Genomic DNA, 16,029 nt, shown 5'->3' on the forward strand with positions numbered 1-16,029 from the left:
GTGTGCAGAAGAGATGCACTTACATAACCGGGAGGTGGGACTGAGGGCTTCTGGCTGGGCGGTGCTGGCCACTCCTGGGAGGTTGTGGTCAGTCAGTTAATTGTATAAAAGCAGACAGTGCTTTCTTGGAGGGAGCTAGCTTTACCTCAAGGACAATGTTGCCTTTGGCGGGGATGCCTGCCAGTTTGTGAACTTACTGACTCTCCAAGGATGCAGCTTCTGCTATGGGTAATTATAGGCATGCTAGGTCGGTAAGATAACTTTATGGGCAACAGCTGGGTGACTGGGGAGGTCATGCTGGGGGCTTATTTTTCTCCTCCTTCCTCCCTTTTGGGTTTGTTAGTTTTGTTGGCCACTTCTTGGTAATAAATATTGTTTTTTGTTAAGCTTTTAACGGTGTCATGGTTTCAAGATTCGATATGTTTCGAACTCTCCCTAATACAGGCTGCTTCCATGTGTGGGCCCTTCTGGGGTCATGCTGGTGCTCTGGGTAGGTGTGTTGCCCTTCAGGGACCCAAACAGCTGTACTCCACTCCTCTCACCAAGTGTGGGAGGTGCTGATTGTTTCCTGTAGCTCTGTCCCTTCCTGCCACATCCCTTTCCTGGCTTTGCTCCTGGTGTCATCACTGAGTGTTTGGCTCATCCTCATGAGTGCATATTGTGTCCCTGTAGCCACCCCAGGCTCCCTGGGGGGGCCCTGGAGCCTGGAGCAGGCTGAGGAGCTGCCCTGCCCCAGCCTGGGAGAGGGGTCCGTGCTGCCCCTGTGGCCTTTAAGCTTTGCCTCAAACATCGACTCCCAACTCTGTGGTGAGTTGGGCGAGTTCAAAACAGCCCCAGAACCAGAGATGTTTAATCACCAGGTTAATTTGAAAAATATTTTTCCTTTGAAAAGTCGAAAGCAAAGAAAAAACAGTCAGAACACCGGAGATTTCCAACAGGAGGATGATCCGAGGCATCCAAGTGCCCTGCAGAGGAGACGCTACAACCCAGCCGGTTCCCTGAGCGCCCACCAGCAGCAGCGGCCCAGGTGGGTGAGGAAGAAGATGCCGGTGATGACGGCGAAGCTGATGCCCATGGCCCTCATGATGAAGATGGACTTGGGGCCACGCCGGTGCTGAGCCGGGAAGGTGACGCTGAGCCAGAATCCCGCCATCATCTCGCTGTCCCTCCAGCAGAAGTAGGTGCCCCTGTCGCTCCTGCGCACTCGCAGGATGTGCAGGTGCTTCCCATGGTCGATGAAGACCCTCATGCCCTTCCCAACACCCACGAGGTACTGGGAGCAGTAGAGCTGGACCGAGTCCTTGTCCCAGCCCATGGCGTGCTCCAGGCGGGCCCCTGGGCACATGATCACCAGGTCAGTTTGGGATGGGGACATGGGCTTCTCCCCAAACTTGTAGATGATGCTGGAGATGGACTGCACTCCCTCCTCGGGCGCCTCCTTGGGTGGGTACAGATGGCCACCTCAGGGCTGCGGAGGCGCAGGAGGCATGGGAAGCGTCCTTCCTTGGAGCTGCACAGGTAGTGCCCAGAATCCCTCACCTGGGCCCGGAACATGATGAGGCTGAACATGCGGATGCTGAAGCGCTTCAGCAGGTCACTGCCTGCGCGGACATGGCTGGAGTCGAGCACCATGGTGCCGTTGAAGTCCGTCAGCACCGTGGTCTCACGGCCGTGCAGATTCTTCTGGAAGTACCAGATGACAGGAGACCTCCTCGGGCTTGCACTTGCAGGGCAGCTTGAAGGTCATGTCTGCCAAATAGGCGACGTTCTCAAATGTCAGGAAGGCGAGACATGCCATCTTCTTGAAAACATCCCCCTTCTTCTCAATGGCAAAGGCCTGGAGGACACCGACCAGGCAGAGGAGGATGGTGGCTCCCAGCAGGCTCGGCCCCATTGCTCCGGGCCAGCTCTGCCCCAGCAGAACTCACCCAGCCCAGCCAGAAATGTGCTGGGAGCAACCCCCTTGCTCCGGGACATCCTGGCCTCTGTGACACCCGCTCTGGAACCTTCCTACCCTCAGCAGCTCTGGAGAACTGTCACCTGTGTCCCTGGACATGAGGGGGCTGTGATGGGAACAATGGAACTGCCGCCATCTTATGGAATCACAGGGTCACAGAATGGCTTGGGTTGGACGGGACCCTAAAGATGATCTCATCCCAACCCCCTCAGAGTAGAGGACGACCATCCCCTCCCTCACTCCCCTGGCCACCCCTCTTTTGATGCACCCCAAGGATACACTTGGCCTTCAGCGCTGCCAGCACTCACTGTTGGCTCATGTCCAGCATTTCCTCCACCAAAACCCCCAAAGTCCTTCTCTGCAGGGCTGCTCTCAGCCCTTCTCCCAGTCTGTGCTGATGCCTGGGATTGCCCCAACCCAAGTGTAGCCCCCTCCACTTGGCCTTGGTGAACTTCATCAAGTTCTTGTGGTCCCACTTCTCAAGCTTTTCCAGGTCACCCTGGATGTCCCTATCCTTCTGTCGTGTCACCTGCCAGTGTGCTGAGGGTGGGCTCTACCCTCTAGTTCCTTAAAGGAAACCTGGGGCCAAGCTGATGAGGAACCTGGTCTGACTGTGAGAGTGGGGTGTGCAGAGCCAAACAGGGCCCCCTCGGGTCACTGGAGCCACCATGGCAAAGGGGCTTCGGTCCCAGCAGTGTCAGCCCGGGGGGCAGGAGTGGGACTGTCGGAGCAGCTCCGTGATGGGAGACACAGAAGTTTCCTGAACTTCCAGTCCTGGGCTATGTCACATGCTGGAGACAGTGCTCAGTGTGCGATGATTCCTGCAAGGCACTTCAATAACCCAAGACTCCCTTGTGCATATCCCGGGCAGCCTCTTAACCCACAGCCTCCCCTATGGCCCTGCACCCCACCCGTGGGCCCCCAAAGGCCCTCTCGGAGGGCTCTGCAACTCCTTTATGCCTTCAAAGCCCCTCTCACCAAGCCCTGCCCCCTCTCCGTGCCCTCACGGCGCCTCGTACACACATTTCAGGCACTTACAGGCTCAGGCACTTACAGGCTCAGGCTCTCACTCTCCCCCACCACAGCCCTCCTCGGCCCCGGCTCTCTCAGATACTGTGACTCTCCTGTTCCCACCGCCGCTTTTAAATGGGCCACGAAGCCCCGCCCCGTACCCTGATTGGCCCTGCTTCGCCTCACAACTCCCCATTGGCCGCGCCCCGAGGTGCCTCATGGGAGCTGCAGTCCCGCGGCCGCGTGAGGCATCATGGGAGCTGTAGTCTCACCGCTTTTTGCGCCCCCTGCCGGCGGCTCCCGGCACAGCGGTGGGCGAGAGCCCTGGGGGTCCGGGAGGGTCCTGGAGAGTCCCGGGACCCCCGGGCTGGGGCTGTGGCCCTTTTGCCCGGGGCTGCGGCCGCCTCTACGCCTGCAACTGGGACCAGTGCCAGGGAACAGCACCTGGACCTGCCAGGGTTTGGGGGACGCACACACACCTGGGGACACACACACACCTGGGGACACACATACACCGGCTGGGACACACACACCTGCGGCACATGGACACACACACCTGGGGACACACATACACCTTGGACACACATACACCTAGGGGACACACACAGGCCTAGGACACATACACACCTGGAGGACATGGACACACACACCTGGGGACACACCCATACCTGGGAGCACACACACACACCTGGGGACACACCCCCCCACTCACCCACCCCTGGGGAACACCTCCACACATCGGGGGGATACTCACCCCCACCCCCATGTCCCCAGGGCTCCCATCCTCTGACCCCACCACGGCCACTCTGGACACAGCCGCTGGCCCCGAGCACCTGCTGTCACCTCTAATTGGGTCACATCCTGCCCACGCCGAGGCAGCGGGGACGGGCATGTGTGCCTCTGGGTCCCAGTGCCTCTGTGTGGCCTGACCGTGTCCCCCCCTCACAGTGGCAATGCTGTGTCCCCTTCATGAGGCCACCCAGCCTCTAGGGACAGGGACATGGCAGTGGTGGCACCCCCAGTGTCCCCAGTGGAGGTGGCAGAGGGACCACAAGCACTTGGAGCCAGGGAGCCCCTCCTGTCTGGGCTTGGATGAGCTAAGCGGGGTCTGGGGGAAGGTGGTAGAAGGACCCCGTCCCCATGGTGGGGGACACTGGGGACACAGACAGCAGACGGGGAGAGGTCACAGCTCTGCTTTACCATGTTGTTGCCCTGGGAGGGGCAGGCTGGCAGCTCCCCCCATCCCCCAGCGCAGCCCTCCAGCCCGGGGCCGTGTGGGTACTGCACGTCTGTACATCAGGACCACTCTGCCAGACCCCCGGTGCCGCCCCAGAGAGGGGGGGAACAGCGGGGACAGGGCACCGGGGGAGAAAGGGAGGCTCAGCCGGGGGGGGGGGGTTGCAGTAGGGCAGTGCGGGAGGTCCCCCAACCTTTTTGCCACCCGCCCAAACCCTCTGTAACCCCAAGCCCTCAACTTAATGGGCCTCCCCAACCACGAAGTGACTTAATGGGAAAAGGGGGGTTTGGGGCGCCATGGGAAGCCGAGAGCACCAGGTGGAAGGGGATCCATGGGCTGGACCATGGCAGGGGGATACTGTGGGGCTGGGTGGGAGCGAGGAAAGGCTGCGGGGGCTGTGGGGCAGCAGGGAACTGAACCATGGCCCAGGGACACTGTGGGGATGGGGATTTGGAGGGTGCCGTGGGGCTGAACCGCGGCACAGGGATGCTGTGGGGCTGGGGGTTCGGGGGGTGCTGGGGGCGATGCCATGGGGCTGGGGGGTCAGAGGGGTGCCGAGGGTGACGCCGTGGGTCCAGGCTCAGTCCGAGTAGATGATGAAGCCGGAGCAGGTGCTGTACTTGTTGTTGTTGCTGCCGTGGGCTTTTCCCCCATCCAGCTTGATGAACACCTCGTCCCCTACATCAAGGTGCAGGATGACACTGTTACTCGCGTAGTCGTAGTTCTGGTCAGCGTCCTGCGCGATGGCACTGGCCAGGACCTGCCCAGGGGACACCGCGGGACTGGCTCAGGGCATGCCACAGCCCATGGGGCCCACAGGACACTCTGGTCCCAGCTCACCCGCAGCCAGAGGGCTGCACCCCCCTGGATCCGCACCCATGGGTGAACAGGTCCCGCATGGGTGAGGCTTGCTCCAGGCATCCCCCAGAGCCTCTCCCTGACCTGGCGGGCACAGATAAGGGACCACGGCTCTGAATTTGGGTGGGAGACTGTGGAACAGACATGCTGCTGTGGCACTTGGAATCAGATGCAGGACCACAGCTCTGGGTTCTGATGCCGGGTCAGGGAGAGGTTCTGGGGGATGCCCAATCTGGGTTGGGATGCAGGACCAGACATGGGACCATTCCTCCAGACTCAGACATGGGACCATGGCACACAGACAGGACCCTAACTCAGCATTTGGATGCAGGACCCCAGCTCAGAGACAGGGCCCTAGATCCAGAGTCAGATGTGGGACCACATCTAGGACACAGGACCCCAACTCCCAATTCAGATGTGGGATCACAGCTCCAACATGGAACCTAGATCCAGGTTTGGATGAAGGACCCCAGCTCAGACACAGGACTCCAGCTTTGGATTTGGATGCAGGACCATGGCTCAGACAGGGGGCCCCATCTCTGGATTAGGATACAGGACCGTGCCTGGGACGCAGGACCCCATCTCCCAGCCCACTGAATCCCACCCATCCCTCAGTACTTCCCACGAGCTGAACAAGGACCACAAGCGTGTGGCAAGAGCTGAGCTCAAATCCCCCCCAGATCCCCCCCTCACATGGACCCCAACCCGTGGGATGCTCTCCCCACAGAGCTCTCCTGAGAGCCGGGATGTGCTGGGAGGTGCCGGCAGAGCCAGAGGAGCCGTCACCGCCTGGAGAAGCAGCTCCACAGCTGGAACCGCTGCCACTGCAGAATTCTTTGGGTAATCAAATCTCCACTGGCGTCGCACGGAGAGATCGCGGCACTGGGTGACAGTGACAAGGCAGTTGCTGAAATGCAGTAGTGTTGCGCTGGGAGAAGGTGCCGCTAATTACAGCCGACCAGAATCAGCTCTTAATTGTGCTGGGCAGGCAGGCACCGGGGTCCGGGAGCAGTGGGAATGGGAGGGCTGTGCCCACGGAGTCCTGTCCTTTGCCTCCAGGACAGGGGTCCCGGGGTCTGCTGCTCCTCGGGGATGCAGATGCACCGACCCAAGCCCCCCCACAGGCAGTGATGGTGTGGTCAGATGCTGTTAACTCTGGAACCTATTGATGGCCCAGCTGGGGATCCCATAGGATTTGCTCTCACCCCGCCCAGCCTCGTGCCACCACCAGAACTGCCACTCTGTTCAAAGCCAAATGTGTCTTCCCCGCCACCATGAGTGTCCCCGGGAAATCTCCATCAGTCACAGCACCGCAATCTCCAGGGGACGCTGCCTCTGCCAAGGAAGAGGAGAGCGGGAAAAAGCAGGAGAAACAGGAAAAAACAGGTTTGGTGCCAGGTTCTTGCCATGGTCCCCCCCCCTGTGGCAGCCAGAGCCGTCCGGTGCCATCCGTCTTCCCTCGTTAAGGAGCCGCCTCATCACTGCTTGCCTGCCTGTGATAGTTTCACTCTAGGCCTTCCTGGAGACCAGCTTGTAACCAGGAAGGAACTAGGAAGGTGATCACGGAAGTATTCCATGCTATTCCTTTACGTAACTTGAGATATAAATAAAGCCAGCGGAAGGGACCTCGCTCTCTTCCTTTCCGGTGAGGTTCGAGAACGGTGGGTCCCTGTCTCGGTCTTGCTTATCTGGAGCTGAGGCCTACAGTGACTGCTGTTATCTGCCACGTGTGAGGGGAGAGTGCTGGGTCATGTCCAACCATCCTGCTTCTCTCAAGGGAAGTGGTGAGATTTTGCCAGTTCTTCAGTTTGCTGGTTACCAGATTTTTAGATTGTGTAGATTTGTTTTATTTTTGTCCCTTTTTGTCCTATTTTGTCCTTTTCCCTTCTCCCTCCCCTTCTTCCCTTTTAGGAAGCTATTTAGGGTTTCTGGGGTTATAGTATATAATATTCTCACAATATATATCTGTTTTATATGTAAAATATATATATTTTTGCTATAGCTTTGGTTGCTTGGTTCATTTTTTTCTTCCCTCTCTGGGAAGCAGGCCTTTGTTGTCAAGTTTTGGAGACTTGGTGGGAAGACAGCTTGAAACTTGTACACTTCCCTAATCAGGGAAGATAAATGGCAGTGCTGGGCCCAGGCTCCCGGCACTGCGCTGGCACAGGAGGGGGGTTTCCACCCACCCCTGATGGCCTCACCCCCCTTGTCCTGCTCCACGCCTCAGTTTCCCCGTGGCACAGCCATGGGGTGGGAGCCCCGGGGGTGACACAGCCCCAGCCCCAACTGTGCTGTGCCCACTGCCCCTGACCCCAGTGATGGCGCTGGGGGTGTCCCTGGCCCTGGGGACACTCTGGGGTGGTCCCCAAGGGGGTGGGTTGCACCCAAGGGCTTTCTGAGGGCGACGAGGAACAGTGGGGTGCTCCCATGTCTAGGCCGAGCCACTCATGGTGACACCTGGGGCCTCGGGCACGTCGTGTGCCCCATGTGCCATGGCCACCATGGCCCAGGACCCCAAAGGTATGGCAGCAGGTGCCCCCCCAGACTCCCAAATGCAGTAGCACGTGCCCCTCAGGATCCCTGGGCACGGCCCTGGGAGCCCTCCAGGACCCCCAGACATTGTGGTAGGTGCCCTCCCAGCACCCCTGGGCACAGCAGTGGGTGCCCCCCCTCAGACCCTCTGGGCATGGCAGTGGGTGCCCCCACTCAGACCCCCTTAGCCCAGCACTGGGTGCCCCCCCAGACCCCATGGGCACGGCAGCGGGTGCCCCTCAGGGCCCTTGGGTGTAGCAGCAGGTGCCCCCTGGCCCCCCAGGCAGGGCAATGGGTGCCCCCAGGACCACCTGGCAGGTCTCTGTGTGCCCTTGGGGACTGTCCCCACTGGGGTCTCCTGGGGCTGTGCCCCTCCCTGAGCCATGGACGGCCCTCACCCCACCATGGGGACCATGGGGACTCCAAAGCCACCTGGTGCCACCCCCTGTCCATCCATCTGTCTGTCCATCCATCTCCCCCCTCCCACTGCCCCTCGCCTCAGCTACGGGCTAATACAAAAAATAAATAATGCTAATTAACCACCAGCAGCAGCTCCCCTGGCTCTCATTAACTCCAGCCCTGACACAAGGGTGATGGGCTGCCCCCAAACTGGCAGCACAAGAGGAAATTTGGGGGGCCCCCCAAGTCCTGACTCCCTCCAAAGGTGCCAGATCAACGCTTATCCGCCAGGCTCCCCCAGCTTACCAGGGTGTGACAGACAGATAACATACAAATGCCAAAAATTATGTTTTGCCATTGTTTCTGCCTGTCAAAAACTTCCTACCAAAACTTCTGTGTCAGTTTTCCACCAGAAGTTCTCACCAGATTTTCCCACTGGAGTTTTCCTGCCAAAAGATCCTGGTATTGTTCATCCTTATCATATCTCTGCGAACATCTGAACAGGGCTACGTGCCAAAACACCACAGACTACCTCCTTTGAACACTATAAAAGCTGAAGAGAAATTTGGGAAGAGCAGGGAATGAGGAATGGAAGAGAGAGTTGGTTATAACCGCTAACTCGCCCTCCACCTCACCCTCACCTTTCCTTCTGCCGCCTGGAAGCTGCCTGTCTGAAGCTGGACCGCTGTCGTCTTGGAGTGGACCAGGACCCACCCTGTTTCCTGCATGAGTTTTTCCACCCTAACCCTATTTCTGAGAGGTACAGCAGGACCGAGGCCTCTGTACAAGCCTGAGACAGGGCCGGTGTGAGTGATGGCGTGAGCTGCGGAGAAGCCCACATCCTGGCTGCATTCCAGACCCCCTTGCAGCTAAGAGATAACATCACACCGAAAAGTGGTGGAGCCAGAGACTACAGAAAAAAAAAAGGCGAAAGCTGCTTCTTTTTCTTCCTCTCCCCCCCCTTCTCCACAAGTCAGCTTGGACGAATAGGTAGTTCTTGGTGGTAATCTTTTTCTATGCTTCTAAAAAAGTAATCTTATCATTTTCTAACATTTTCTTATTTTTTCCTCTTTCTCTTCGCATCTCTTAGCAATTAATAAAATCAGTTCTGGCATCAACAGTTAACTTGTATGAGTTTTAATTTTGCTCAAGGGAACATTTGAATATAAAAATTCTTTCTGCAATATTTTAGCAGCCACGGGAACAGCTGCTGTTCAGTGTTTTATTAAAACAAAAGTGAAGAGCCAGTACCCACCTCGCCCAGGCTCGGCTCTCTCGCCAGGAAAGCACCGCCGAAGGAAGCTCAAACAGCAGGAAATGAGTCTGAACGAGGGAGAGCCCAGGTCTCTGCCCGCTCCAGGGTGTATCAGACCCTCGGATCCAAAGACAAGGGTGACCCACGAGCGATGGCTACAGGGCGGGAGGGAGGGGAGCAGCCACCTGAACACCCGACCCACGTGAACGAAGTGCTGTCCATCCCCCCCAGGCAGATTTAATGTTTCCATTAAATCAATGTGAAAGAGGGGTGTAGTGGTTTGAATCTTGTTTTCCCCCAGAGGCTAAGAAAAGTGGTAAAACCCCAAGGGGTGGAAACCCCTGGGAGTTCTGAAGTTAGGTCCAATGGGCGCTCCTGCAAAATGTAACATTCCACAAGCTCACCAGAAGAGACGAGTTGTCTTTTGGTTGTTGTTGGAGAGGTGGCCATGTTGTAGAGCCACGAGGAAGGGGCTCTGAGCCCCTCGGGGCCTCTGGGGCCCCCCAGCCCTGGCTGGGGGGGCTGCAGAGACTTGGAACAGTGTTAAGCTGGAATAAGTGTCTGTAGCTGTGTTGCAAAGCAATTTAAATTTAGTAGTAGAATGGCTAAGGCTTAAGTAAGAGGGTAGGCCTAGAAAGCAACACTTTACAGTAGTGAGTTAAGCAACAGCCTTGTTCGTGGGAATAGAATGTGCTGAAGAAGTAGAAACAATAATCAAAAGATTTAGCCAAGCATGTACGTAACGATTTGTACCTTAGATGTGGTAAGGGTCTCTTAANTCATAGAATTGTTTAGGATGGAGAAGACCTTTAAGATTGAGTCCAACCATTAACACAGTGCTGACAAATCTTCCACTAAACCATGTCCCTGAGTGACACATCTTTTAAGTATCTCCAGGGATAGTGACTCCACCACTTCCCTGGACAGCCTTTTCCAACTTGACAATGTTTCAGTGAAGAAATTTTTCCTAAAATGCTTTTCACCTCTCAGTGAACTGAGAGGTCCAACAATTTATAGATCTTGAGATTTTTGGTCATGTTAGACTCCGTACTTTATTAACTGAAGTTCAAACTGAATTTGTTGGGAGTTGTAGTGCTAATGGGGTGGAAACTGATCATGTGTAGCATTTCAGGGACAGATATGACAGGAACAGGATAAAGGAAAGCACGACTGACCTCCTGAAAACTAGAGCAGGCGAATAGCCCAGGATGGGCTGTGGGTTTTTGATTGAGGGGAAGAGGGTGCCACTGTACTGGATGAATGGACAGTGAGGTGGACTGAGAATTGGCTGAATGGCAGATCTCAGATGTCTGTGATTAATGGTACAGTGTTGGAGGCCTGTCACTAGCAGTGTCCCCCAAGGTTCTATACTGGGCCCAGTCTTGTTTAACTTGTTCATCAATGATTTGGATGAAGGGATAGGTGCTTCCTCAGCAACTTCACTGATGATGGAAGGCTGGGAGTAATGGCCGATACCATAGAGGGCTGCAGCCCTTCAGAAGGACCTTGACAGGCTGGAGGGATCAGCAGAGTAGAACTACCTGAAATTCAACAAAGGCAACCTGCAGAGGAATAGCACCAGTCACCAGCACAGGTTGTGGGCTGATCTGTTTGAAAGCAGCTCTGCAGAGAAAGACCTGGGGAGGACAACAAACTGTCTATGAGCCAGCAGTGTGCCCTTCTGGCCAAGAAGGCCAATGGAATACTGGGGTGCATGAGGAAAAGCACTGCCAGCAGATCGAGGGAGATGATCCTGCCCCTCTGGTCAGCCCTGGTGAGGCCTCACCTGGAGTGCTGTGCCCAGTTCTGGACTGCCCAGTTCAAGAGAGTCAAGAAACTACTGGAGAGGGTCCAGGACAGGGCAATGTAGCTGATGAAGAGACTGGAGCATATCTCTTGTGAGGAAACTTTGAGAGCTGGGCTTGTACAGCCTGAGGGAGCAATGACTGAAAGGGGACCTTACCAGTGTCCCTGAGTGTAAAGTCCCCAGTGTATGTGAGTATCTGAAGGGAGGGTGTCAAGAGGATAGGGCCAGGCTCTTTCCAGTGATGCCGAGTGACAGGACAAGGAGCAATAGTCACAAACTGAAGCACAGGAAGTTCCATCTGAATATGAGGACAAAATTCTGTATTTTGGGGGTGATACAGCACAATGGAACAGGCTACTTGGAGAGATTTTGGAGTCTTCTTCTCTAGAGATGTTCAAAACCCATCTGGATGCAATCCTGTGCAATGTGGTCTAGGATGACCTTGTTTGAGCAGGGAGGTTGGACCACATGACCCCACTGGTGGTCCCTCCCAGCCCGATCCATTCTGTGACTCTGTGATTTTGTTTCAAAAACACAAAGGGGTGAGGGGGTGCAGACATGACAATTCATGTATCGCAGTGAGAAGAGTGCCAACAAATGGCAGCTGTTTGCTGCACAGCTGGATACCTATGGCATTAGTCAGAGGGGAATAGGTGCAGCCAGCAGAAGAGTCAGATGGACCAACACTTATCTGCCCCTTAATCACGCCACCAACAGTGAGAGAGAGGATAGCAGTGGATTTTGGCCACTGCATGTGGTGAGTATGACCAGTTTTGCTGGAAAGCAAAGAAGAGGGCAAAACAACTCCTTACATCTTGCTCTCTGATTCTGCTTGACAGCCTGACCCAAGCCACATGTCCCGTTAATGCATGGATGACTTGCTGGAAGCAGAGTCATGCAGGAACATTCTAGGCAGGGCTGCTGACAAGGACTACATTTTACCTAAATGCCTGCTGCTTGCAGAGGTGTCGTTCATGTTCATGCAAGGGTGAGACCCCAAGGAGCAGAAATGAGAGTAATTTAGCATATGAGAGATTTGGAGGGACATGTGGAAATCCTTCTCTTCTGCTGTCTGTGGGAGGAAGGGTGAGCAAAAGAGAGCATATTTTAAACATGAACTAAGTGATTTTTAGTGACTTCTTTGAAAAAAGAATTTTTCTATAAATTACATTCGTTAGTCTCCCTGAGTAATTAAAGTGAAGGAATCCAGTGAGAGACAGCAACATTTTATTAGGCATAAAATCCTGAAAAATATCTGACAGTTGTAACCCTGAGACAGAAATAGAGGTGCAAAAATTCTATAGTGTTTTGAGTGGCTTGATAATATCAGCATATTCAATCATCTTGTTGCAAAGCAATTTAAATTTAGTAGTAGAATGGCTAAGGCTTAAGTAAGAGGGTAGGCCTAGAAAGCAACACTTTACAGTAGTGAGTTAAGCAACAGCCTTGTTCGTGGGAATAGAATGTGCTGAAGAAGCAGAAACAATAATCAAAAGATTTAGTCAAGCATGTACGTAACGATTTGTACCTTAGATGTGGTAAGGGTCTGTTAAACAGTTTCTAGGGGGTAAGACAACTTAAGCAGATTTATGATTAGAGTAGATGATTGTTAATTGTTATAAACTACNAAAGGAGAGGAGTGTTCTGTCATAGTCATCTTCAAATACCTATAAAGACTGCTGTAAAAACAAAATTATTTCCATGCCAGTGGAGGATAAGATGAGAAGTAGTGGCTTTAAAAATCAATAAAATAAGTTTTAGAGAGGACTTGATGAAAATCTTTCTAATGATAATTAAAAGCTGAAGCAGAAAAGCTGCAAAGTCAACCTTACTCTCAAACTTTAAAAACATGCCAGATAGACATTTCAGGATTAACAAAATATAGCTGGGACCTCTCTACAGCACAGGGATGGATTACATGACACCTTGGGCTCAATCCAACCTTATTTTTGTTAACTTCAATAGCCTGAAATGACGGGAGGGAGAAGACCAGCAGTTTGTGTGAAGCACTTCCAGTAAGGAAAGAGAAGCAAGGGAACACCTCAACTGTCATCCAGCTTGTGATTATGTCTCACTGGTAGAAAATGTTGAATTTGATACTGTTCAGTATTTGGATTTTTGTACTATTGCATAGGTCAAAGGAAGATGAATCAAAAATCTATTTCATAGGCTGTTATTTACTACTGTTATTTCCCTTGCAACACATACGTATATAATAATAGTCTTTATCACCTAGTTAATAGTTTTTAAAATGTGATAACTGTAGAGGATATTTCCTCATCCAGACCTCAGAAAATCCCCAGTGGTAAAACTGAGGTCTCTGATCTTTCAGCCATAATGTGGATGATTAATCATCATCTTACAAAAGAGACAGTCCAATTCTGCTCTTCATTTGTCTTTTCTGACCTCTTCTTGTATGTAAATAATGAAGAACATTTCTACATTTAGAAAGCCTTGTTAAACTTGTTGGTATTAGAAACACTGGATCTGCATCAGCATTATTTCTCTGATTTATTAGAATTACCAATTTACAGCAGTGTGAGCAGTATAAAATCAGGTCTTTCGGTGCTGAATATAGTTTATCTTTTGCACAAGCAAACGAGCAATTTTCTGAGCCATTAACAAATGTTAGTCAAGACATACATTAAAGTAATTCAAGGAGTGATTAAGCATATGTGTTTACCATTTGAAAGTTCACAAATAGTTTTAATGATGTTTTGCAGCTAAAGGTTTAGCAATATTGGTATGTTCACTTCACTTATTTATGCTGGGGCTTGACTTTATATATTTACACTTCTAGTATCAAGTGTGAAACAATATTAAGGCCCTCTATTTTCCCCTCTAATGTTCAGAGCTTTTTCTGTGTGTAAATCCTGTTTTCAATTCTCACGTAAACCATATGCAAATATACCATTATCATGCCATTCATATGGAAAATTTCAAAAGGGTTTCTAGTATTAAAGTTCAGAATAATAAAAGAGGATTAAGCATGCTTGATTGTTAATTGCAGATCCTTAAATAACTCTGCAATCTCCTTATTTTTAATACTTACATTTTAGATATAAAAAATAAATTCATGTTTACTTTGAAAGTAGTATAGCACTATTTTTCATGGTACTATTTACAATCTGGGGAACACAGTGATAAGCCAATGAGCACTTTCATATGAAGAATCACTAAAAAACCAAAATTTGGAAGCAAAAAAAAAAGCTGGAGGGACTTGAAAACTTTTGACAATTACATCCAACTGTCAAAATCAAAAGAAGATATAAGAATATATATCCTTTTTTCTCTACATTGAAAAAATAATGGGCCTCAGGAAAGCTAGAAATACGTCTATCGAGTATCATCTCCCAGGGGCAACTTTTCTGTAATCTGTTCATAATGAAAGTACTGACCTGTGGTTCACCATCAGTTTGCTCATGTCCTTCATCTGCCAGCAATTTTGTCTTTATTGGCTATGAATATACTGAAAATATTAGCTATGATAACATAGTCTGTAAATGTGTTGAGTAGGAATAGCATGCAACTGAACATTTTCCTTTATAATAGAAGTTTGACATTAACTAATCAGTGTCAGTCAGTGATTTGCATGATTATAACCACACCTGATTTAGTAATTTTTGCTTTTATGTAATACCAAAGAGTGACCACTGAGCAAGTTCAAAAAGATTTAGATCCAAAACGTAGCTACAGTTCTTGTAAATCTTCTCTGTTTCAGAAAGTGGGAAGCTAGAAGACATATGTTAAAAACTGCAATTAAAAAAGTACAACCCTGTATTTCTGAAAGTAAATCTGTCCCTTAATTGCTTTGGAACAGAATGGGTGGAATTTGACAGCTTTAGTGGAATAAAGTAGAAACTTCTCCAAAGGCTTTTGGACATCATCTGAAGGAACTTCTATGAACACCATTGGCATTGCAGTGAATGAGGCTACTGGTAATCAAATAATCATGATATGATTCCCTGATGTCATGTTGCTTCCATTGCTCCACTGTACCAAGGTCAGGGCAGATGATGGGATTCCCTTGTGCCTGTTTGGTGCAAACATCACTCTGTGTCACCAGGGCCAATGCAGAAAGCAGTTATGCCAAGGATGGAGGGAAACGAGTCTCTATTACTTTAAAAATTAACCTGCAAAAGGATGAAAGGTGAGCTGTATGCGTTTTTTGCCAGTTTGGGAAGGCCTAGAAATTTACTTATAGGAATTTTTTAGAGGCAAGGGGCAAGAATATTTTTAACATTCAATCAAATATCCTTTTTATCTTTGAAATGGTCTCCATATGGCTCTTCTTATACCACTATGAAAAACCTTGGAGACAACACATTTTAGAACTTTTTTTTTCTTTTTTTCCCCTCTTTTTAGTATTTCTTTCTTGGTGGCTCAAGTGTTTTCCAGTTTACAGCTGAACAAGAAGGGAAAGAAATTGTTTCCTACTGTAGATTAATGGGTTAATTTCAACAATAGCCACATATCCTGGTAAAACACATCATTGGGGATATTAAATAATTAGAAGTAAATATACTGCACATCTTATGACATTACTGTATATTTTCTTGTATGCAATACTGCTTCTAGTATGGTGAGTACTGCGGGGTCTAACACTTACCTGCATTCCATCTCTTTAATTTGGTTTCATAACAGTGTTATTAGAAAAATATTCCTTCTATGAGCATTTCTCAAAAGGTTCCAATTTCTCTTTTTAACATATTTTTTTTTACAGTTCATAAGTGCAAGTGATTGTGTCAACATGATGCCCCTTTCATCTATTTAGGGCTTATAATATGTTCCAGAAATCCTGTTCATTATATCACATGTCACCTGGATAGTGTGAAGTGTGACACTAAATGTTTATGAAGTCATTCTACAATAAGCAATTTAAAAAAAAATATTAAGGCAGCACAAATAATCATATCATTATAAACCATTTTTTGATTTTTGAGGATTTTTCTTCCATGATCCAAAGTTTCAGT

General features: G+C 50.7%; 1 protein-coding gene across 1 annotated transcript; it reads right to left on the reverse strand.

Moving 5' to 3' along the window:
• Nucleotides 1-503: 503 nt before the first annotated feature.
• Nucleotides 504-2,142, reverse strand: LOC108510072 (Ig-like V-type domain-containing protein FAM187A). Its single transcript, XM_017839722.1, is given in 3 exon segments — nt 504-1,423; nt 1,462-1,702; nt 1,704-2,142. Coding segments are annotated over 3 exon segments (876 nt in total). The 5' UTR covers nt 1,895-2,142; the 3' UTR covers nt 504-979.
• Nucleotides 2,143-16,029: the final 13,887 nt, after the last annotated feature.

Source organism: Lepidothrix coronata, unplaced genomic scaffold, assembly GCF_001604755.1.
Source record: "Lepidothrix coronata isolate B3197 unplaced genomic scaffold, Lepidothrix_coronata-1.0 Scaffold466, whole genome shotgun sequence".
In the NCBI taxonomy this organism is placed as follows: Eukaryota; Metazoa; Chordata; class Aves; order Passeriformes; family Pipridae; genus Lepidothrix; species Lepidothrix coronata.